We start from the raw sequence: 25,349 nt of genomic DNA, 5'->3' as shown, positions 1-25,349 counted from the left end.
ATCTGTCCCATATATGTAGGGCCCTTTCCTCATCATCCGGCTCATTCCATTGTCGATCTGGTCGAACCTATGATAAACTTGAAAAAAGCTCTATTAGTGCCCACAGGGAAAAAAGAGCATAAAAATCTATAGCGATTTACGGTCCAAGTTGTGATAAATTATTTTCAAATTAGAAGTTACAAAATGCACATCGTGGCGAGGCCGAAAATCAGACGCTTGGGCAGCTCAAGTCCAAATCAGGGCAGTCGTTTTAAAATTTTAAATTGACCTAATAGCACACATTTGCCATGAGCTGGACGTCGTTCGTATAAACTATATCGCAGTGGCTTATGATTTAAATTTGAGTAAGACTTTTTTCTTAAATTTAATACAATAGACAGCACTTGTATTTTGTTTGTTATTTATTCCAAATGAAATATTACCTATATTACAATAAGGAAAGACCACAGAGCGAATGGTCCACAGGGAATTTTGGAATTTCCTGGTAGGCCAGTCCACCACCGTTACAGAGCAAAGAGTTGTTCAGAAAAGAACAATTACACCCAACAACGTTATGACTCAAATAGCGCTTTAACTTATCAAATAACAAGTTATACAACAGATACATCAACACACAAAAACACTCGAATATCGAAGATCAGACACTCATTGACATTACTTCACCATGCTTTTACCTAGTACAGGGGTCGGCAACCTGCGGCTCGCGAGCCACATGCGGCTCTTTGGATGTGAAGCTGCGGCTCTTTAGTACCATACGCAAATATTATTTATTTTATAAAAAAAAAACATTTAAAAATCGTTCTGAATCGATTAACGAGGATTAGGCACTGATTCTATCTCTCAGCCACTTGTACTCGCTTTTCATCGCACCCCTCCCCCGTCACACGCGTCGTCACTGTCGTCAGTCCATCGGAAGCTCTCGAATGACGCCGTCGTCGGATGTTTTTATTATCTAATTTGTTGTGAAAAACACTACTTATATATGAATAAATAGATATTTTTTCTTATGAATAAATACATTAGTTTTTTTATCAAAAAACTTTATTTATGCGAGTACTATTTATTGTTGGCAAGAAAAAATTTTGTGGCTCTTTAAAAACTTTGAAATTTTGTAAATTGTAATTTTGGCTCTTCCGACTCAAAAGGTTGCCGACCCCTGACCTAGTACAGTTTAAATGGCGGCCGGATGGCCGAGCGGTTAAGGTGGCAGTTCACCGCTCTGGGGGACCCGGGTTCGATCCGAACGGGTCGAAAAATCCCCAGGAATTTTTCGCGGGGTGGTCTATTCGGATATGTTGCCCCTCACCACCCGGCAGCCCCATTGTGGGCATGGCTGAACCCACAGGGTTGAAAGAGTTAAAAAAAAAGTACAGTTTAAATTTGAATCGCACTATACATCGTACAGTACAGTCCGATAATGATTTCACGAGAGGGACAAATAGAAACGAAAATATTAGTTGAAAAAAAAATTCTTACGTATAGCTACTAATGTTGACAAATATTATTATTATTATTATTATTTTAAATAAATATACTGTATGTACTATATAATTAAATTCCAGGTGGCGTTCGATTGAACACGTGTCGTCATGTTTAATGGTTGACTGTTTTATTACTTCTTATTAATTTAACAAAATTATGGGGAAATTAAATGTTTCAACTTTGAGATATTTATCGAAAGATGATTTTAGAGTCTTAACAGCAGTAAGTATATCGTTGGAAAATTCATTTGAGTGACTTACGAATTTCATATGTTATTGTACTCTACTTTAGGTTGAAATGGGAATGAAAAACCATGAGCTGGTTCCAGGTGTTTTAGTTACACAGATTGCTAATTTAAAACATGGTGGCTGTCACAAGCATTTAATGGATTTATCTCGGAAAAAGTTAATTGCATACGAAAGAGGAAGACGCTGTAAGTTTTTGAATAATTTGTTAATTAATTAATCGTGGTGTAAACTTTTACCAAAATTTTATTATAAACAGATACTATAATAAAACGAGAACAAAACATTCTTGATGTACTGTAAAGAAAACAACTGTAACTCCAATGGACATTATTACAGTTGCATAGAGTATATTCTAGCAAAAACTTTGTGATAGTTTAGTGGACATCATTGCTGTTTATAGTTTTTTTTTTTTTTGGTATCATTGGTGTTTTTAAGAGAGACATGTATGGTAGTCATTTGCAAAACACAGCAACCCATATTATAAATGCTGTAAACAAAACTGTAGGACTACTTACCAACTCTGCACTGTTTGGGTCATTGTTGCTTAAACTTTTCCATTTGGAGTATCGTGTTAGATGATGGAGGCGTAGAAAGTGTGTCTTGTGACCCATCACATGACATCTCTGATGTATTTCCTGAGAACTTTTTGGACTCTGAGGAGACCACAGACTACAGTTTGATAAACATTTCATTTGTTACATTTCTGGTAATACTATAATATTCTACAACAAAATCCATGACTTAAGATTTCATAAAGTCAATTTATTTGGTACTTTTCTGTTACCGGAATGCCAGCCCGTATGTATGGTAACAGGTAAGATTCGAGCTCTGAATGAGATATTTCGCACCACTCCAGAATTTTTGACTCTGCGAGATATTTGCCTCCAAAGATCAGTTTTTAACATTTATCGGTATACTGCCTATTCTACAAGCTTTGCAGGTAGTTGTACCCCACATGTAAAACTATGTAACATCAAGTACTCCACAAATAGTCAAGTGGGCTACTCAAAGCTGGCACAGTCATCTGGGCTAAACAGTTAAACGTGATAGTCTTAGTGGACAATGGTATTGTGCATCGGATTAAAGTTACAACAGGTGTTCTGTTAACAGAAAAGAACCGTTTAAATTTAATTTTTCAGTTTGACTCTGCAAAAAATAGCACTATTATAGTACACAGAGGTGAAGTTCAATTAGTTACAGGCAAAGGGTATCAGCATCAGCTTAAGTGAAACTGGCCCCTATTTAGGTGTTACAGACGTGGAGAAAACCTGGAAAACTCCACGTGGCCAACTCATCTGAGCAAGGTGCAAACCCATGACTGAACTCCCAGTGTTCAGGGTACAAAGACCGCTTGGCCACTAGTGGTCTCTAAGAGCCCTCGTAAGTCAAACACTTCTTATTTAAAAATTCCTCATTTTTAAAGAATAATTTTCTTGAAAAGTTTAAAGGCTGCTATAAAGTAATTTGATATCTTATTTGTTCTGTTTTTTTGCTGAGATAACCTGAAAAATAAATTTCCTTTATGAAATCTTAAGTCAGTGGATATTTGTTGTTCCAGTAATATTGTAACATTCTACAATTTGTTGTAGAATGTTACAATACTGTATTACTGTAAACAACAAATGCAATGCTTATCAAACTGTGTAGTTAAACATTACATTTGTTAACTGTCTTTTTATTCTTTAGGAAAAAAATTAAAGAATAAAATTATAGTTACCTTATCTAAAGAATAAAATTATAGTTACCTTAAAGTAAATATGTATACTAATTTAATTTTGGGACAATTGTAATAAAAGTTAGGCATAGAAATTTAATACATACAAATGAAAGAAATAGTTCCAAACAGTGACTCAATGTGAATTCTACTTTATTATTGAAAATCAAGTGTTGTGTTTTTGAAATTGTTTCACCCTGTTTATTTTGTGTATGTATATATATTTATTTATCATATATACAAATGGAAATATCCAGAAACAGTTGATTTCCATCACCTGATAACAATTTACTATATTTGAATTAGCTAAATTACAGGAACTGCTCTACTTTCAGCACTGGGGTGAAATTAACTTTACACTATCTGGAACCTGTTACCAGTGCTCTATGTGTATATATAGTATATCGCTTGACAAATGTTTTCAAGCAATCCATTCGCTCTTCTTCAGGTCGACTGAAAATTCCCTGGTTGGAGTGTATATTTTTCGTTTGGATCGGGTGTCGGATCGGACTGGGTGGGCCGTTTCTGGCATGGGCAGTCGTGTGGTGGGGGAGGAAACGGCGGGTTGGCGTCTAATAGCGATTGCCAGGTCAGAGACAGGGTTAGCTCTTCCTTCTGGTTAATGCAGGTGGCTAGCCGGCCGGCGTTGTAAATAGCGTCTCTGGCTGTGGCGTCTGGCATGTGGTGTGACTGTAGCGTCTCTGGCATCTAGCATCCCTGTCTCTGGCCTGGCAATCGCTATTAGACGCCAACCCGCCGTTTCCTCCCCCACCACACGACCGTGCATGCCAGAAACAGCCCACCCAGTCCGATCCAACACCTGATCCAAATGAAAAATATACACTCCGACCGGGGAATTTTCAGTCGACCTGAAGAAGAGCGAATGGATCGCTCAAAAACGAAAACGTTTGTCGAGCGATATACTATATATACGTGTAGAGCACTGGTAACAGGTTCCAGATAGTGTAAAGTTGAATTAGCTAGATTTAATTATTTAAAAAGTAAAAAAATTAAAACATAAAACTGATAACATGATTTGTTTTTTAATTTAATATATTTATTTTGATTAAACATTACTTATATTTTAATTAAACATTACTTATATTTTAATTAAGTAGGTCAGTTTAGGTAAATAGTTTTCTTTATGAGTTAGAATACAATGTAGTTAAATGTAAAAGGAAATGAAACACATTAAAAGTTTTGAGCAAATTCTAGGTAGTAGTTATCTCTAATAGTGGTGAGAAAATTTTTTAAATTGCACACTCCTTTAACAGTACAGAAAAATAGCATGAGTCTACGAAGCTGAAATTATCACGAAAGCCCATAGCAGAAAATGTATGATGAGTTGGCTCCAGACAGATAATGAGATAAAAATTAGCCCAAAACTAAGTATCAGTGAATGATTACTGTTCAATATTGGACAAAATTTTTCACGAATTTTAAGGTTACATACAAAAATGTGGTATTCGATTTTTCAAAATATTGCTGTTTTCATCAAATCACAATATAAAAATTTTGTCATCATTGAAAAAATAAGCACACAAGATGGTGTACTGTATATTAAAATTTTTTGTGTGAAGTTCAAATAAAAAAAATAAAGTTTTCAAAAACATGATTTCACTGGTTTAGAACATGGCAACAATTTAAAAATATTTTAGGAATCTTTATATTGTTGTACATTATACTATAAAAAATTGCTGCCTTTATTCATCAAATGCAATGTAGTTAAAAAAATAAATCCAAAAACAAGCAACAAAAATTGATCACATGATAACATCTAGCCAATACAGTACAGTAATACCTCAACTTACGCTATCCCGACTTATGCGAACCCGGAGTTACGCGATTTTCAAATCTCATCAAATTGTTTTTTGTTTGAGCGCCAGGCAACTCTTGATTACTCACTCCCCCACACTATTGTTCAGCTTACATGTTCGGACATGTTGCGCGGAATCGACACATAGCTACAATTTATTTTGTGTTATTTATTTCTGTGTATTTTATATCTACGGAGACTTGAGAGACTCTATGTGGTGATTTCTTGTAACCGTTAATAAATCAAAAGATGAGATAAGATTAACGAGAACATTTATTAGCTTACATACCTCCAACTTGGATTTTACACAAATTGCGAAATTATACCCCGACTTACGCGAATTTGACTTACGTGGTTATCGCTCAGTCCCACCAATTGCATAAGTTTGGGCTATCACTGTACTAGACATAAATTGAGAAAATATCATGGGATGGAAATCTGATATCATAAATGTTCTGGAAAATTATTGTTTCATAACATTTGTATTTATTAACATTAGTAAAATAATTTTTACTATAACATCATTAAAAATAAAATATCAATACAGGAATCTCTTGCATAATGCAGGATTTGATTAATGCATGAAATTAATAGTGGCGCAATCCCTTTTTATACATGGCAGAAACTTTAATTAACATGGCTTTAACATCTGTCTTTGCTTAACATCTTGGCAAATAAGGTGCTAGTGAATTTGCTATTTTTGTTTACAATAAAATATTAACTGAAAATTTGTTCTAGCAGGTGATTGTTCAGTCAAGTATCAAGGTACAGTGGAACCCCGGTTAACGAACGTCCTGGTTAACGACCAAATCGGTTAATGAACTTTTATTTTGCAAAAAATTTGTCTCGGATAACGAACGTAATGCTATTTTGTGTCAAATTTTAGTTGGTGTTAGGCATGCGCGAGTTAAGCATTGATTTTCCGAGTGTTTGTGCTATGCTTCTTTTTTCAGTTTTGTGATTTATATATTTAATCAATATGGCATCCAAGAAAGAAAAAAGTCATAGTGGCAATAGAAAATGACAACGCAATATAAACGACAATGCGCTATCGCATTTGAGAAAAATTTTGATTAAAATAGTAAGACAATCAACTTTAGATCAATTTCTTGTTCCTTACGTAAAAAGTTTGTTTGTTTGTTAAGTTATGGCAACGCAACACTTGGGCGATCTGCCTAGGGGAATGCCTTCTGGGAGGTGTTTTTAAGGGAAACTGGCCCCTATTTAGGCGTTACAGACGTGGAGAAAACCCGGAAAACTCCACATGGCCAGCCCGTTTGAACGAGGTGCGAACCCACGAACGAACTCCCCCATGTTCAAGGTACGAAGACCGCTTAGCCACTGGTGGGGTTTTTTTTTTTTTTACCGAAAGAGACTTCGACTGGAAGAATCTTCCAATGAAGTGCTACCCGTTATTTTTTGGAGGGGATTTCCCCTTCTAAGCATTAAGGTTTGTACATCTCCACTTTTCTGCCACCAACTACAACAAACGAAGGTATGTACAGTGCTATTTTATTAAACAAAGTTTACATGTTTGTTGCTGTAACGATAGATACTACGTTTTCTTACATTTTCATCAAAGAAAATTACTGTATATTACAAATAAAATCACAAAAATTTCAGAGACTAGAACGGATTAATTGCATTTGCATTAATTTCTATGGGAAAAATTGCTTCGGTTAATGAACAATTTGGTTAATGAACGGAGTCGCGGAACGGATTAAGTTCGTTAACCGGGGTTCCACTGTACTTGATTAATGCAATTTTGCATTGAGGGATTAATTAATCTTGTTAATCAAGGGATACCTGTAAACTGTTTTATTAATTTAACTTTTTTATAAAGTATTAGCAGACCCTGCCACACATTGTTGTGGCTCAAAATGTATCTATTATAAATGTACAACACTTCCTCCGTGGGGGGAAATTTTTCAAAAAATCCGATCTTAGTGTACATTCTCTTGACATACCCTATTAAAACGCAATCAAAAACACAAAAAACCACATCTAAAATAGTATAATAGAAGCCAAGTTCTTCACGGTAAGCCTTAATCCTGTTCCTCTTTCCTGCGGGGAGAATATCGAAAAATCCCTTTTTAGTGTATATTCTGTTGATGTACCCTATTAAAATGCAAGCAAAAACACAAAAAACCGCATCTAAAATAGTACAGCTGTCCCTTGATAGTCCGACATTTTGTAATCTGACATGCTCAGTAGTCTGACGAACCTCCCGTCAAGGTATCGTTCCCGTTACGTGTCTGCTTGCACAGAAACATGTCACAACGTGAATCTCCCCACCCAATTCTTACACAATGATACACATTTCATGTGTTTTCCATGAGCAGTTCTGTTCGAACAGTTGGAGTAGGGAATATTGTAGGCTACTGCTAGCAAAACAATGCCAAATATGTAATCGCTTTCAGTAATCTGGACACTTTTGGTAATCCGACACCCCTTTGGTCCCATACCTGTCGGATTATCAAGGGACAGCTGTATAATAGAAGCCAAGTTCTTCATGGTAAGCCTTAATCCTGTCTCTCTCCCACGTGGGGAGAATATCGAAAAATCCCTTTTTAGTGTATATTCTGTTGACGTACCCTATTAAAACGCAAAATACTGCATCTAAAATAGTATAAATAGCAGCAGAGTTCTTTACAGTAAGCCTTAATCCTGTCCATCTCCCCCACTGGGGGAAATTTCAACACGTATATTATATAAAAACACATGCGTATTTGAATGCAGTGTTGTGTCAAAATTTCAAGGGAATCAGTAGGAACAAATGAACATTACATTTTTATTTATAAAGATAGATAGATAGATGATCTGCTTTAGTTCATCCTCACAGAAAAGCATAATGCCTCACAGAAAAGCAAACTTCGGGTGTCATACTCGTAGTGCCATCTGTTGGACATAAAAGCCTTAACCCTAGATGATATCTTTTAATTTATATGAATGTTTAACGGAATAATATACAGCCTATGTCCACCCTGAAGTTCCATTGTAAATATTGGTGAAAGAATTTTTGAAATCTGATGAGTAGTTTCGGAGATTAGCCTTTGCATACAGACTTACAAACACTACCTCTTTATAATATTAGTATAGATTATGTTTTTACTAAATATTTATGGTTATTATATTAAATTTCAGATGATGGTTACAGATTAACAAATTTAGGATATGATTTTCTTGCACTTCGTGCATTGTCATCTCATCATGTTATAAGTTCAGTGGGTAATCAAATTGGAGTTGGTAAAGAGTCAGGTATTATTTTTGATTGCTCTACTATATTTTTATTTTTTAACATATCATGTAATATTGTATTAAACTTTTAATAAGAATAATCATTATTTTCAACATAATTTAATATATACTACGTATTAAAGAACTTTCTCTTATGTTTAATGTAGTTTTCTGCTTAGAAAGTATATACTGATCAAAGATTTAATAATTTGTGCATCAGTGAAGAATAGTAGTGCATGCTTGATGGACAGTTTTTTTTTTTTTTTTGGTCTGAAAATGTGATTTGCACGATTTTAAAATATATAGATATAGATGCCAAGTATTAATATATATTCTTCAGTTTATTCAATCATAATATGTAATATCCTCTATAAGCCGAACTCTACATGCCTGCAAGGTCTCTCTGGTCACTCAAAATATCCAGTTACAACTGATTTGATATCTTGATTTTTTTCAATTATACTAGCACTATAATGGCTTTTCCTTTTTTGCTAGACTTATTACACCATCAGTCAGAGAGAGGACAAACTTTAGAAATCTCTGACGAAGGTGAAGGTGAAGGTGCCTGAAGGTAAAGTCTAGCGAAAAAGGAAAAGCCGTTATAGTTCTAGTATAATTGAACACAAGACTAGAGAGAATTGATTTTTTTCTTTTCAGAAAAACATGACATGCATTTCGGATTGAAGTGTAATTAATGATCCCTCTTCAATGCTAAATGTATTTTTTTTCACTACATTCTAACGACAATATACACTACATTCATATTTAACATGGAATCGATCAAATTAATTATTACAAAAGACTAACAGAAAATATTCAAATAGGTAATTATCATTTTATAAAAATGTTACATTACTAAACAAAGTCTTGCTGTCTAATTGCATGTCTTCCACTATTTCATTCCATTTTGTTGTTAAAATATGTTCATCCCATATTTGAGGATGAGAATAAATAATGTTAATTAAATTTTCTTTTACACCAAGTCCAGTATCTCGTTTGGCCATTTTCTACTCTTGTCACAAAACACATATGCAGTATTCAGCGAGAAGAGGCAAGCCACAATAAATATCAAACACTATCAGATATTTGTGAGAGCTAGAAATTCACTCTTGCCAGTGAGATTTCTCACTTGTGCATGGTTTCCTTTGCAAGAACTATATCACTTGCAATCTCTCACTCACTACTAGATTTGCATCTACATAGTTGCACCCTAAGAGTTCATTAATTATAAAATAAAATATTATACATATTTCTTTATTATTACTAACATTATATATAAATTATGTATAGAAAATGTATATATGTTGTACAGATATAAAGCACTTAGAATTTTTAATATTATAAATGTAAATATTTTATTATAGATATATATATTGTTGCTGATGAAGATGACAATGAGTTAGTTTTAAAAATACATAGACTTGGTCGTACTTCATTTCGGAAACTTAAAGAAAAAAGAGATTATCACAGACATCGCAAAGGAATTTCTTGGATATATTTATCAAGATTAGCAGCAGTAAAAGAATTTGCTTTTATGAAGGTAAATTTAACAAATTTTTAGATATAAATTATCAAATCAAAATATTTAAGTGGGAGCATTTTTTTAAATAGACAGTTGGAATTTCATTACTAGAATTAAAGATTTAATACATAATGGACTAATATGATATTAGTAAAAAGGTAAATATATTAAGATTATTGATATACAGACTGAGAATCCTTTATCTGAAATGCTTGGGATTAGAATTATTTTGGATTTTGGAATATTTGTATATTTGCTCTGCAGACACCTTACAGTTAAGTACCTAAATGTATAACATACATCTGTCTTGAACAAGGTTATTGACAATAGCAGTTGTTTCAGAATTGTTAATGTTATTTTGCCACTTTTTTTGTATATTTGCTCTGCAGACACCTTACAGTTAAATACCTAAATGTATAACATACATCTGTCTTGAACAAGGTTATTGACAATAGCAGTTGTTTCAGAATTGTTAATGTTATTTTGCCACTTTTTTTTTTTAAATTAACTAAAGTATTATTTGAACAATATCTTGTTTCTTTGTTTATAAAATCAACTCTAATATATTGGATACATTGGTGATGGAGTCAGCTAAAGGATTTATGTAATGATGTACCTAGCAGTATCATCAGCAGGAGTTTAGTATATGCAGATTTCAATATTAGTAATTGTGCTGATGAGTTGAAAGTAATGGCTCATAGTAATGAAGATGAGACCATTCAGGAGAAAGATGATGAGACTAGTGATCAGAGCAAAGATAATGACAGTGAACTCAGTGAGAAAAGTAAAGAAATATAAATGTACTAATATAGTAAGTGTTCATTGATATTTCTGTAATAACCCTCAATAAAAATAAAATTAAAATGTTTTTTAGATACTTTGAAGAATATTATGTGCAGAAATGTGTACTATGCCAGACCAGAGTCAAGGCATAGCAACTAAACCAAACAAAAGTTATATAAATGTGTCAGTGTCTGTGTGTATTCAGGAATTTCCTAACAATATGACCTGTATTCAATCTAGTGGCCTTCTGTAGTGTGATGTATTCAACTGCAATGTTCCCAGACTTTTGGTTAGTGGGGGTAATATGATACCTGTAGAGGAGAGAATGACAGATATCATATTTTCATGAAATGACTGGCATGCTGCATAAAAACAGGGAGACCAACAAGCCAGAAACTCCAGAGTTATTGGCATGCCAGTTAAACTGCAACTAAAATATAAAATTAATCAGATCTATCAAAATTAGTTGTTTTGTTTTTTGAAACCGTGAAGAGGGGCAAAGCTTGAAACGAGTACAAAACAATGTACCGTATCGACTCAACTAATAAAGGAATTTGATGGAAAATTTGCCATGTGTCTTTGGAATAAAACACAATACTAGTGTTTACTACACCACAAAATTAGTTGTTGTTAAACATTAAAGAAAACATTCTTTTGAGTACAATAAAATAATAACATTTGACCAACTTACTGTAAGAATCAGGAAGAAAGTTTTCATTTACAAAACAATAAAACAATTAATGACTTATTGACATTAATAGTAGCAGTAGTAGTAGTAGTTAGTCAGTGTGGGTTACACTGACCATCTACCTTGATCTTAAAAATAACACCTTCCTCTCAAATTTCCCACAAAGGGGATGTTAATTGGTGTAAGTGGAGATAATTTACAGTGAATTTCTTAAATTTCATATGTTTATTTTTGGGTATTTGAATCAAATAATAAAATACACACAAAAAAAGCACATTTGGAATTCCATGAGTATTCTATGTCGTTAGAAAGAAGGCAAAATGAAGAAATTAAACATATAATTGTAATTTTTGATGTAATGCTGACAGTTTCACAGTTTTAGAATGAAAACTTGTTCGTTTTAACATCACATAACTCATTTGTTTTTTAATGCGCCCTCTCTATAGGGTGCATTAAAAACAAATGAGTTATGTGATGTTAAAAACATTAAAAACAAATCTTAAACCTGCAGGATGGCATTCTCCTGGGATAGACTGGCATGCTGGCTTTCACCAAATGAAAATATCTTATTTCATGGTCTCTCTGGCATGCAGATCATTCCAAGAAAATATGGTACAATAAGCACCTTATCCATCCTCCAAAGATGCCATGTTTTTTCAGTGCATATGCTTTGTACATTGTGAGTGTTTGGGATGGATATGTCTATAACAGACATGGGCAAATGCAGCTCTTGCTGAAAGTGTTAATTTCTGCTTTTTATTATTATTTTTACAATTTTATTTCCACAATTTTGTGAAAATATGTTTATTAAAAAAATTCAATATTTGTTTTATATTATATAATAAAATCGCAGTACAGAACTACAGTACAGAACTGCGGCTCCCATGCATTTTGTAAAAACCTACACTTCGGCTCCCACTGAACTCTTGCTTGCCCACCCCTGGTCCCATATATGTAATTTTACTGTGTTTGTCAATGAATGTGATGTCTGGTCTGTTGTGGTAAATTGTTTTATCTGTAATTATGGCTTTGTCATAGTACATTTTGTGTGTGGTGTTTTCCAATACTGTCTGTGGAATGTATTTGTAGTATGGTTCGTGGATGTCTAATAATTTGTGTTTTTTTGCAAGCTCTTGGTGATTTATTTGCTACTTGATTGTGTCTATGTAAGTAATCTGTCTGTGCCAAGAGCTTGCAACCAGAAGTGATGTGTTGTATAGTTTCTGGCATGATGTGACATTTTTTGCATGTGTCATTTGTGAGTGTTGTATCTTTGAGTATGTGTTTTCAGTAGATTTTAGTATTTATGACTTGATCCTGTATGGCAATCATGAACCCTTTTGTCTTCCCAAGAGGCATCCTCGAGCTAACCAGCTGTTTGACACAGTTTTATCAGCTTATTAATATGTTGTGAATCTCATGTTCAGCTGATACTGGTGCCAAGTGCTATGCTGGATTAAAGTCAAAGTGTAACATTAAGCTGTTATTGGTATGAGTCAACATCTAGAAACTTCCTAACAATTTTTTTTTTTACTCTTTTCACCCTGTGGGCATTAAGAGGGCCTCTTAAAGCAGGCCCACAATAGGGCGACCAGGTGATGAGGGACGGGGCCTGACATATTCGAATGGACCACCCCCTGAAAAATTCCTGGGGATTACTTTGACCCGTCTGGATTTGATCCCGGGTCCCGCGGAGTGGTAGGCTGCCACCTTGACCGCTCGGCCATCCTACCTACTTCCTAACAATGTGACAGACACGTGTTTATTATTATAATATAATTTTTATATATATATACATATGTATGTGTAAATATAAAATCAAATAATAATAATTTATAAGTTTAAATAAATGAATAAATCAGAAAAGAACGACAGATGCATTGATATTATTAATATAGTTTAATCTGTTAATAGTTTAATATATTATTCCAAGAGTGCATTGATATTATTAATATAGTTTAATCAGTGTTCAAATAGCCATTTAAATATCTGAAGTAGTAAATTATTGAAAGCTTTCATTTTAAAATTTGTTTTTAACCATTTCTATTAAAAATGCAATACAGACCGGTTAACAAAAATGATGTAGAAGTTATTTTTTTTCTGCTAATTAAGTTTTAAACTTATTTTAATCACTTGATCAAGCAATTTATGTTTATCAACACAAAATAAACTTGATTATTTAATTAAATAATAAAAATTAGATTTAAGTGATATTGATACACTTAAATTTAAGAGATATGCCAAAAAGCATGATTATTTTTAATAAATATTTCGAAACAAAAATTTTTTAATATTGAATTCTATGGGAATTATTACCAAATAATTTTTCCAATGTTTATAATACTGATTATTTTAATCTTTAATTTATGTACTAATTTGAAAACAAAACATTAAGTTTATGATAGTTACTTGCAAATTTCTAGTTTGATCATTTTATATCTCATGTAGTTCATAATAAGAAAAATAGAATTTCCATTATTTCTAAGTAAATCAGAGCTGCTTCACAAAGATAATAAATGTTTTTGGATTTTAATGATCTTCTACTTGAAGAAGGTCATTAAAAAATCTACCCCAGGCCCCAAACAAACTTTTGATAGTCCTGTACAGATCAGGATCTATATTGGAATTAACTAGAGGCAATACTTTTAAGAATCAAGCTCTTAAAAACAATATAATGATATTCTACTTGAAGGAGGTCATTAAAATGTTTTAGTTATTAAATTTTTGCTGTTTCTTCAAGGTTAGTTGAGTAAACAATGTACCGTATCGACTCAACTAATAAAGGAATTTGATGGAAGATTTGCCATGTGTCTTTGGAATAAAACACAATACTAGTGTTTACTACACCNGGCTTTATATGATCGTGAATTTCCAGTACCAAAACCAATAGATTTTAACCGTCATTGTGTTGTAATGGAATTAATAGATGGATATCCTTTGTAAGTATTTTTATGTGAATTTAAACTAATATCTATGTATTAAAATATTTATTCTAATATTTCAAATCAAATCTTGTTAAATACAAATATTATTAATAGTAAATCTGTAAGTGTTTTTATTGAATTTGCATTCTAAAAGCAGAAAGTTAGAAAAAAATCAAATGCTATGTAACTAAGTTACTTAGCATTTGATTTTTATAAAAATTTTTGATAAACTATTATTTAGTCAATATAAAGAATATTATATTTTGAATATAAAGAATACTTTTCAAAATGATTACCTTAATGAAAAACAGTGATCTGTAATATAGTTTTTAATTTATTGACATCTATTAGTTGCTGAATGGATAAAATCACTGAACACCAGTGCTACATGAAATTGTCAAGGTTTTCTTCATATTCGTAACACCTAAATAGGGGACAGTTTTCTATAGAAAGTCTTCTGTAATTTGTAATTTAATTTTTTATCTAGTATTATCTTTATGTATTTAAAACTTTAAAAATAAATATATTATAAAATACAAATTTACATTTAAAACAGTAAAGTCAGTCTGAAACAGTAATCTGCACAAACAGAAGAATTGTTTGGTGTAGAGCAGTTTTTTTTATGTTAAATTCTAGTATAAGCCAGAAGCTTGCTCAATGTGGAAAGAGAATGAGTTATTGGATATGAAGAATGTAATTTAATCCAGATAAAGCAGAAATTAAGATTCCACTTGCAGACAGATATATAAAATCTCCAATATTGCAGATCATGACAAATTATTTCAAATCTTGTCAAAGAAATAGTCATGAGAACTGTCAGGAGGGGATGGAGCTGGTATTTTGCCTCAGTCCCAGAGAAAGAGACCTATAATAGTTTCTGCCCGTATAATTTAATGTTATTTTTACTAGCAAAAAATAAAATCTTTCTTTATTAATAAAAAGCAGTTGTAAACATTATAAATATTTCATTTATTTAAAGGAAAAAAATAAGAAAAGTGTAAGAGAGACCCACTCTGCCCAGGCCCCAAACAAGCTTTTGATGGTCCTGTACAGATGAGGGTCTGTATTGGAATTAACTAGGGATAGAATCAAATACTTTTAAGAATCAAGTTTTTGAAAACAACCAACAAATACTTGTAATTTGTGAAAACAATGAGAATAAGGTAACATATGCCACCAATTTGCCTTATGCAGAATAGTTAATAACTAATATAGAGTATTTGAAAACAAGTTAATTAACTTATTGTTATTTACAAATATTGAAGTAAATGATTAATTAATTATAGTATTAAAATTGCTTGAGAAGCCAGATCACAGAACAATTTTGTCTGTTTCTGCAATAATGTACAGTGAAATTCTGTTAACCTGGCATCCAGTATGTTGGCAAATCCAATAAGCTGGCATGTCGAGCTTATCATTGGGAGGTTTATCAGTTCATTAGTTTTTATCATCATCATCATCATCAACAGCTTTCAATATAAACATAATGGAAACAGAAGAAGACCAATACAACATGAAGACATGCTAAGTTAGCTTGTGCATGATTTTTCTAATGACTTTTTCAAAAACATTAATGCATGGGTTTGATATGAGAAGCAGAAATATTTAGCACACTTGAAATTAATAATTATCACAAACACTACAGTACAGTACATTAACATTCTTGTACTTGGATAATTAGAGTACATCTGTATTTATACACAATAAAAGTGTATAAAGCATTAAGTGATAATAGTTTGTTCTTGTTTCAAGCCAACCAACGGTAAGAGTAGCCTGGAAAATTTGAAATGGCTTGTTAAACAATCATAAAAGGGATATTTGTACAGCTTACATGCGAAGCTATGTAAAACTGTGTTCAAGGATTGAACAAAACTAGAAAAACTTCCACTGTCTAGTAAAGTGATATATTTGATAATCCAGCACCATGACGGTCTTGATGATGCCAGGTTATGGAATTTCACTGTAATCTGATTGGAATTTTCAGTAACAGGGCAAGACATTAGTTTTTAGGACTCAAATTGACTTGTTTGCTTTCATTGAGTGTACAAGGATTTCATCTGAGAAATATTCTAATACTTAACACAAGTTCATGGAAATAGCAAAAACTTTTTAGAATCAAATAATTTTCAATTCTTGTATACTCCCATCTTTAGTTGGAATTATATTGGATTAATTTGGATTAAATCTTGTAGTAAAATTTTTTATGTATGTAAAAGTGATTTTACTATTAAAAATGAATGTAACTAAGTGACATTTATCTGGTGTAGTTTAAAGATGATAAAAAGAAAAACATACAACAACCTGTTAAAAATTGAAGAAATAATTTGGTAATGTGTAATTTTGGTTTACACAGGTTTTACTATTTTAAATTGTTTCATAATCATCATTCTTATGTTAAATTAAAATTATACATATGCAGAAAATAGTTCGACAGTCTGAATAGGATGAAAATGTTGCTGAATAAATGTGTTTTGGTTATCAGAAGTAAACAGCAAAATGTTCCAATAAATGCAAAGCAAAATGTTCCAAATAAATTATATATATATATTATCTTGATTCTTTAAAACTTTTGAATGTTTCTTCAAATTATAATCATAGTATGATACAATAAATATAATTGTTTATAAATGTAGATCTGATCTTTAACATTTAATATACAGATAGCAATAATAAATTTTAAAACATTGTTTTTAATGGATAAAATTGTTTTATTACAGTGATTTATTTTTTTTTTTATTGATTATTGAAGTTTAATTATTTATGCTAGATTTGTTTTTAGATATTGAAACAAAACCAAATGTTGAATGTTTAGTTGTTCTGGATAATTTACAGAACACTAGATTTTGGTAGATGTCTTTGATTGTTGAACTGAACTTATTATAAATCATTGAATAATTATTATATAATTATTTAATAATTTTTACATCATAAGCAATAAGAAAAATAAACTAAAATTTACATTTTATAAAACTAAATGCTTAAATTTTAAACATAGATGTCAAGTACATGAAGTAAATGATCCTGCTACACTGTATGATGAACTGATGAACTTACTAGTTCACTTAGCTAATTACGGCTTGATTCATGGAGACTTTAATGAATTTAATATAATGCTGAAAAAAGATGATCATCCTGTATTGATTGACTTTCCACAAATGATTTCTACTTCTCATCCCAATGCAGAATGGTAATTTTTATATTTCAATAACTATTTTCAAATAATGACATTTATAATCTTTTTGTTGTAAATAAATGTTTTTGTTAATTTTTATAGGTATTTTGAAAGAGATGTTAATTGTATTAGAGAATTTTTCAAAAAACGTTTTAATTATGAAAGTGTTTTATATCCAACGTTTCAAGACATTGAGTAAGAATCACTTGATATTGATATTAAACTTAAGTTTACGTAATAATGAGTTAATTTCATAATGATTAAAAATTATAATGCTTCTATATTGATATCAATTAATTTATATTAATATTTTAGTTTATATAATAATTAGAGTATTATTAAGATTTATGATTGATAATACTTTTGTAAATTTTTGAATTTAAAAGAACATTTTACTGTTTTTATATTTGTGAAATATGATAAAATTATAGATGCTCTCTGACTTTTGTAAACTTGACTTATATAAAACTTTTCTCATAATAATAGATTAATAAGATTGCTATGAAAATAATTAAATTCTATAAAAATAGTATAATTTCTACACCGGAATACTGTACAATGCACTTACCTCTAAGCCTTTTATTGGTGTGTGTCTCAGAACAAACTATGCAATAAAGTTACAAATGTTTTTGAACCATTACGGCTCTTCTTCAGGTAACTTGAACTTCCTAATTGAATGCACTTGAATTCAAAGTTGTTATGAGATATCATCTGGAACATTGCCCCGTGCAACCAACCGATGACGTCATTATGGACCTGCATGCTATTCATGCTGTGCTATCCTATAGTTTTATTGAGTAAGGTCTGCCAGGCCATTGATAAACCAATTTCCTCCTTGTAGTTAATACAATTACTCTCCTTTATGGTATTTAAGCATATGTATATTGCCTCAAGCCATCTGAGATGGTCCATGCAGCCTGTGGTGTGTATGACCTTTGCTTGAGGGAATATAGGTTCTATATCTGGATCCGAGGAATATACAGCCAGAGCTGTGTTGGTTCTTTCATGTTGAATATCTGCTTTATGTTCTTTAATTCTGGTTTCGAGGGTGTGTTTGGTTGATCCTATATAGACCATGCTTCTATTACACCTTACATGCTTTAAGGGTTTTTAATCCCCATGCTTTTTTCTATCATGTACTTCCATGCTGTTGGAAGCATATTAGTATCCTTGGCATTTAGGCAACAGTTTTTCATCTTACTTTTATATATTTCCATTTTTTCCATTTCTAATACAATGGATGGAGATTGGACAGTTTTAATGATTTTTGCCTAATCCCATTTTACATTTGCTCCTGTCTGCGTCATGACTGCTAAAATGGTTTTGTTATGCCTTTTATTAACGTTGTATTTCTCACAGATGTATTGTAAGTTTCTTCTGGTTACACCCATATAATCCTTTGCTATTCCTAATTTTTGATTCTCAAATTTCAGGATCGTATTAGTACGAGATTAGTAGAATTAAAATAATTGCAACAAATCTATAATACAAAACCCCTACAATAGAAGGCTTGGTCAAAGGTTACTGACAACATAAAGGCAAAAAACATACTACTGTAGATGCAATTAACAAATTCACATACAATAAACATATAGGAGGAGTGATGAATGAATTGCGTACTTATAAAAACTCAAGAATGGTATATAAAAAAGCACCCAACATCTATAGCTGAAAATAAGAAACAATAAAGACACTGTAAAAATGCAAGAGAAAGCTGGAGTTTATAAAATACCATTTGAGAATCAAGAATTAGGAAAAGCAAAGGATTATGTGGGTGTAACCAGAAGAAACTTAGCAATACATCTGCGAGAAATACAACATTAATAAAAGGCATAACAAAACCATTTTAGCAGTCTTGACGCAGACAGGAGCAAATGTAAAATGGGATTAGGCAAAAATCATTAAAACTGTCCAATCTCCATCCATTGCATTAGAAATGGAAAAAATGGAAATATATAAAAGTAAGATGAAAAACTGTTGCCTAAATGCCAAGGATACTAATATGCTTCCAACAGCATGGAAGTACATGATAGAAAAAAGCATGGGGATTAAAAACTCTTAAAGTTTGTAATTGTTATACTTGGCCTTGTTATTGTGTTATTTATTTATGCTATTTAATTTATTTTATTTACTGTTATTTATTGTATTGATTTATTTTTTCATTTATTTAATATATACAATTATTGTAAAAATCTATTAAATTTAAAATGTAACATATTCAAAAAAACATTCCATTTTGGAACGGTAATCGTAAACCTGAAGATGGCCTATAATAAGTAAGTTGAAAACGTTTGAGAATAAAATAATTTATACTTGGCAAAAAATTCAGGTGTGTTGTTATAATTATGCTTGGAAATTATTGTTTGAACAATGATTCTACACAACACAACATGATGCACATTTTTATTACAATTTTTTTTTGTTTTATTTTAATTTAGTGGATTTAGTAGATTGTAAAATTTATTTTTTTATATTTAAACATGTTCAGTGTTTGATTGTTTATGTTCTATGTCCATTAATATTTGTAAATGTTGATTTTTGGAAGATCATTAAAAATGATTGAAAATAGTTTTTCAAATTGAACATTTTTGCTGCTATTTAAGATTTTGTGTAATTATTTATACATCAGTGTTTTGGTTTTGTTTAAACTGTAATAATATCATTGATATTGTACAAAATACTCTATAAAACTTGTACAATTCTATAAATTGTTAGTGTTCAACACTGACTAAACTGGACTCAGCAGAAATATCTGGTCTAATCTGTGACCAAGATGCTCTTCACTTTTGTGTAATTAGCTTAAGCTGGCCAAATACAAGGCCACTAGTTATTGATCTTGTTAGACACATATTATTATTTATCTTGCTTTTTTCAATCTGGAATACAATTTTCTAGAATGATAAATTCTAAAACAATGATATCTATCATTTTATAATCTTTCACTCCTATATATATATGATTTATGATTGTTTTTGCTTCCTCTTAGTTGTAAAAAGTTATAAAGTTGCTTTTAAAATTTGTAAAATTTAGGAAAGAATATAACTGTTTTACTTTGTTAGACATTTTTGATAATTCAGACATTAAATAATTCATAATTTTTTAATAAACTTGTATAGGCCTATTAGAATTCAAATTAATAATCTTTTATTTAGAATAATTTAATTTCATTAAACAATTTTAAATATGTTAATTCTCTTCAGTTAAAAAAATAAATTTGTTTCATTTTAGGAGAGAGTTTGATCTTGATTTAGAAACAGCTGCAAGTGGATTTTCAAAAGAAACGAAAGAAGAATTTAATGAGGTAATGACTTTCTTTTAAAATGATTTTTTTATAAACTCCAGATATTAAGTCATTAAGATATTTTCCATATATTATTGTTCACTAATTTCTTCTTTGATTTCATATATTTTGTAAATTGAAACAGAAGTAAATTTCAACACTGTAATACATTGAAATGTTTTATTTCAATCGCTTGTGAAAATAACAACAACAAATTACAGATTTATTAATTTTTATTTATTTTAAAATCAAAATTAATGTAGACTTTCTTGACAATACGTGATAAAAATGTCAGCCTCCTACTCTGAGAGATCCCAATCTGAATTTGAGCTTCTGGAATTTTGTAGGTGGTTAGATTCAGAAATGTTAGTCTGTATTCTTGAACACTTGACCACCCATTGTAGGCCAAGCTAAAAATTCAGCTTGGCTAACAAGTGGTCAAGTGTTAATATATTGATATTTATATTATAATTTATTTATGCTACCACTTTTCTATACTATTATAATTTACTTAAAAGTGTTAATTTTGTTTCTTTCACTGCAATTGGCTTGCACAGAATTTTCATACATACATACAAATTTACTGTCAAAGTAATCTTAAAGTTAATCTATAGTACTGATTTTCAGAAATGGTTCAGGATTAAGAAAGTCAGGTAAATGGTATTTTAAGGATATTAAATTGATAATTGTGAATGAAATAAAATACTTTTAAGTTTACATTCAGTATAAAAGCTTATTTGGAAAATATCATTTGAATGTAAAACAAATATATTATTAATCTGGATGACTTACAAAATTAAAACATTTTTAATTTTGTAAGTCATCCTGTTTTGACTTTTGCATTAACTTTTTGTTATGGATAATTTGGATTATGAATTATTGCAGAAAGTACAGGCTAAAGTTTTTAAAATGATACTACAACTGAATTTTTCAGTTTCAGATTATATAATACTAGGCTTGTTAATGGAGACTACATTGACATATTAATGAAATTTTTCATTCATTTCTATGTTAACAAAAATACTTTATTTATTTGATGTATCAAAAATTTAAGAAAAAATAGGTAAATTTCTCAAAAATTTATTAAGTTTTAATAGTTTGATGTTTTCTTCTGAAATAATAGTAATGATTCCTGTAGAAGGTTATTTGAATGTATTAGTAAATTGTTATACAACTTAGAAACTCGTATTATAATAAATTTCATAGTTTGTATAAACAAATTATAAATGAAAACTCTTTTTTATGATTGATAATTTAATTATTGTAATGAAGTTTTAAGTTCTTTTACAAATAAGATTTAATATCTGTTTTAAATTTTATAAATATTATAAAAGTTATCTTGGTTAACTCGGTCAAAATTAATATTAGATGTGTATTTACACTTGACAATTGAATAAAATATTGAGATGTTGCCTTCCTTACAAAATTAATATAATTTTTTATTTAATTGTCAAGTGTAAATACACATCTAATATTAATTTTGACCGAGTTAACCAAGATAACTTTTGATTATAATTTCATAATTTTTTAGGAATCTCTGCTATTAAAATATGCAAGTTTATTATAATGATTTTCCAAGAATTGACAGAATAATTCTTGTAAAAACAGAGTTTGTTGTTTTTGTGAGAAAAGGCCCCTTGATTATGTGGGAACTATGCCTTAAGACCAGTAAGCTAAACTAAACTTTAAAATCATTGTACATCCTAAGATATTTGATAGATTCTTTTTTATTTATGGCATTTAGAGTAATTTCATTAATAAATATAAAATATTAACAGTTGGAAAAATTTTGCTATCAAACAGCAAATTTTCCAACACAGTGAATATAGGATTTGTTTATTTTTTGTTTTTCATATTCCAGTTAAATTCAGCAGATTTCTGAATAATCTCTATGCATTGGCAAAAATAAAACTGAACTATTTACCTGATATCTTTTTTAGTAATTTTTGCATTAATGATGATTATTTTTACCTGTGAATTCTAGCAAATGAAAATTTTTAAATTGGGTTTAAAAAATACTATAAATTGGATTAATAACTATTAAAAACAGTTCTAAAAAATTACTAAGCAAGTCTTATTGAAAAAAAAATTTTGTTTTTCCTTTTAATTGGTGCATTTCTTGCTTATTAATTGTTCAAGACAAAATTTTATGGCTCATCCCATTGCAGATTCATTTAATTTCAAAATAATTAATGATAATGTTTCCTAACATTTTATTTTACCTCTGATTTTGAAAAATAAAAAGAATATTTTTCATTTGGGATAAATTTGACAATATTTTTGAATTTCTTGTTTTATGTTCAGAAAATACTAAATTTTTATTTACTTCTAGTATTTCATTTGCTCAAAAAATTCTGTTATTAGTGAATTTAAACATGATACAGGATTAATGCTGTAGAATTAAACAACACATTTCTTAAAAAATAATAATAATCTAATATAACAATAATCTTTATTAAATAATAATAATCTTTTCCCTTATCTTTTAACCAGAAAATTCTATGCAATGTAAGGTGCGTGGTAGATTTAATTCTGATTAAATGTACAAGACTAGTGTATCATTTGTTACAAACTTTGTAATCGATATAATAAATAATAATTTTTTTCATCTGATATTTAATTAACAATTAATTATTATAAGTTTATTTCATTGTTATATATTTGCTATTATAAATTTATAAAATTAAAATTTTTCTAATTTTATTGATAAATATCAATATTGAAATATAATTTATGTTTAAAGGCAATACAACAGATGAAAAATGCCAATGATAGGAGTTCTGAAGAGGAAGAAAATGAAATAAGTGAATTTGAAGAAGAAAACGAATCAAAAGTGTACAGTTCAGAAAATCAAGAAGTTTGCAAAGTAACAAATGTACAAAGAACAGACTCCAAAGTAAATTTTAATACCAAGCAAATACTGAAATTTCTAGAAGATGTTGAAATATCCAAAACTGCAGAATCAACTAAAGCAGAGAGTTGCGCAGAATCAACTAAAGCAGAGAGTTGCGCAGAATCAACCAAAGCAGAGAGTTGTGCAGAATCAACTAAAGCAGAGAGTTGCGCAGATTTATATGTGGATATTGCACAAGATGAAAAGTATGCTTGTAGCGAAATGGATAGTACTGCAAGTAAAGCCTCAATTGCTCCTGAAGTAATTTGTTCCAGGATTAGAAAGGAAGTATTGAAGAGAAAACAGAAAGAGAAACGTAGAGTGAAGATTAAAGGTGAAGCCAGTGCAGTGAACAGGTTACGCCGTGAAAATCATGATACTGTTAAAGAAAGTTTTGGTTTTTTTTAACCAATTGAAAATAATTGTAAATGGTTTTCTTTAATTTCATTAAAACACACATTATCATCAGATTTAAGAGTAATAGTTCCACTAGAGACATTCAAATATGACCACTGCACTTTGTAGGAGAAATATTACAGATTGTGACAGAGAGGGCAACTTGTAGAATGATGTCTTAAAGATTCAAAAATTGAGAGATTGCCAATGGGGAGAAAAAGGGGAGGTTAATCTTTCTTGTCAAGATGAATGAGGCGTGCAAGCATAATGTACAGTACAGTACCTGTACATGTTATGTAAAAGTGACCTGTCTAGTGTCAACATTCACAAGCAAAAATAACAATTCTGGTCAAGAACTTCTCCAGGACAGAAACAAAACATGGTACAGTTTATAGTTTGCCATCATCAGTTATCCAATGATAATCTGAGGTCCAATGGCAATCGGACAGACTGGCAAAGTCAGACATAATTATCGGCAGAACAAAGATGAATTCCAAGACAAAAGGGAAACCAACACAGAGGACAAACAAGTTGAGCTAGGGAGAATGACCATATTTTGTCCTCAAATTTCCGGGCTTTTAAGGGATTTATCCCCAAAATTCTTAATTTGATTGGTCCCAAATGTATCACTCTACCTACCAATTGGTCCCTTTCCTGTTTCCAGGTGAAATTAGTCAACCAGATCAGATGTGGGAAAGATGACTCTCTGTTAATCAATTTGACACTTCCATTTGACTTTGTCCACAAGTGTTGTTGATTGAACTTTGAAACCTGCTTGTATCAATATCTGACACGATGACATTTTCTTTTCTGACACCTAAAATTTTTTTTACATTTTTATTAATTACAATGCGATTGTTTTTCTTTTAAAGGAATGCTACATTTCCTTGTTTTGTTTTCAAATTTTGCCATGTCTACAAACATTAGAATCAAAGTTTGATTTTCCTGATTTAGTATTTGAGAATATTGAGTGGTTGACCCCATGAAGTCATGAGTTGGAATGTTCAGAATGTCAAAGTAACATAGCCACAGAGAATCACTAATGAAAAGCAAAAAAGGAATGAATATTGTGTAGGTAGTGATGCTTTTTCCATTTCAAGTTTTTGAAATGAAGTAATTCAAGGTAATCACAGGAGCTTGAATTACTTGTTTGGCAAATATTGATAGCATTTTAACATGTTGAATTTTCCACTA

General features: G+C 30.6%; 1 protein-coding gene across 1 annotated transcript; it reads left to right on the top strand.

Moving 5' to 3' along the window:
• The first annotated feature begins 1,562 nt into the window (after positions 1 to 1,562).
• On the top strand, positions 1,563 to 24,476 carry LOC111627501 (serine/threonine-protein kinase RIO2-like). Its single transcript, XM_023371084.1, has 9 exons — positions 1,563 to 1,704; positions 1,774 to 1,915; positions 8,405 to 8,518; positions 9,862 to 10,036; positions 14,340 to 14,429; positions 17,410 to 17,601; positions 17,689 to 17,781; positions 20,815 to 20,887; positions 23,610 to 24,476. Exons 1-9 carry the CDS (start codon positions 1,639 to 1,641, stop codon positions 24,165 to 24,167), a joined length of 1,503 nt encoding a protein of 500 aa, XP_023226852.1. The 5' UTR covers positions 1,563 to 1,638; the 3' UTR covers positions 24,168 to 24,476.
• The last annotated feature ends 873 nt before the right edge of the window (positions 24,477 to 25,349 follow it).

Source organism: Centruroides sculpturatus, unplaced genomic scaffold, assembly GCF_000671375.1.
Source record: "Centruroides sculpturatus isolate CEXI.00-Female unplaced genomic scaffold, Cexi_2.0 scaffold354, whole genome shotgun sequence".
In the NCBI taxonomy this organism is placed as follows: domain Eukaryota; kingdom Metazoa; phylum Arthropoda; class Arachnida; order Scorpiones; family Buthidae; genus Centruroides; species Centruroides sculpturatus.
Note: the sequence above shows the minus strand (reverse complement) of the source record. Positions and strands in the feature narration are given on the sequence as shown.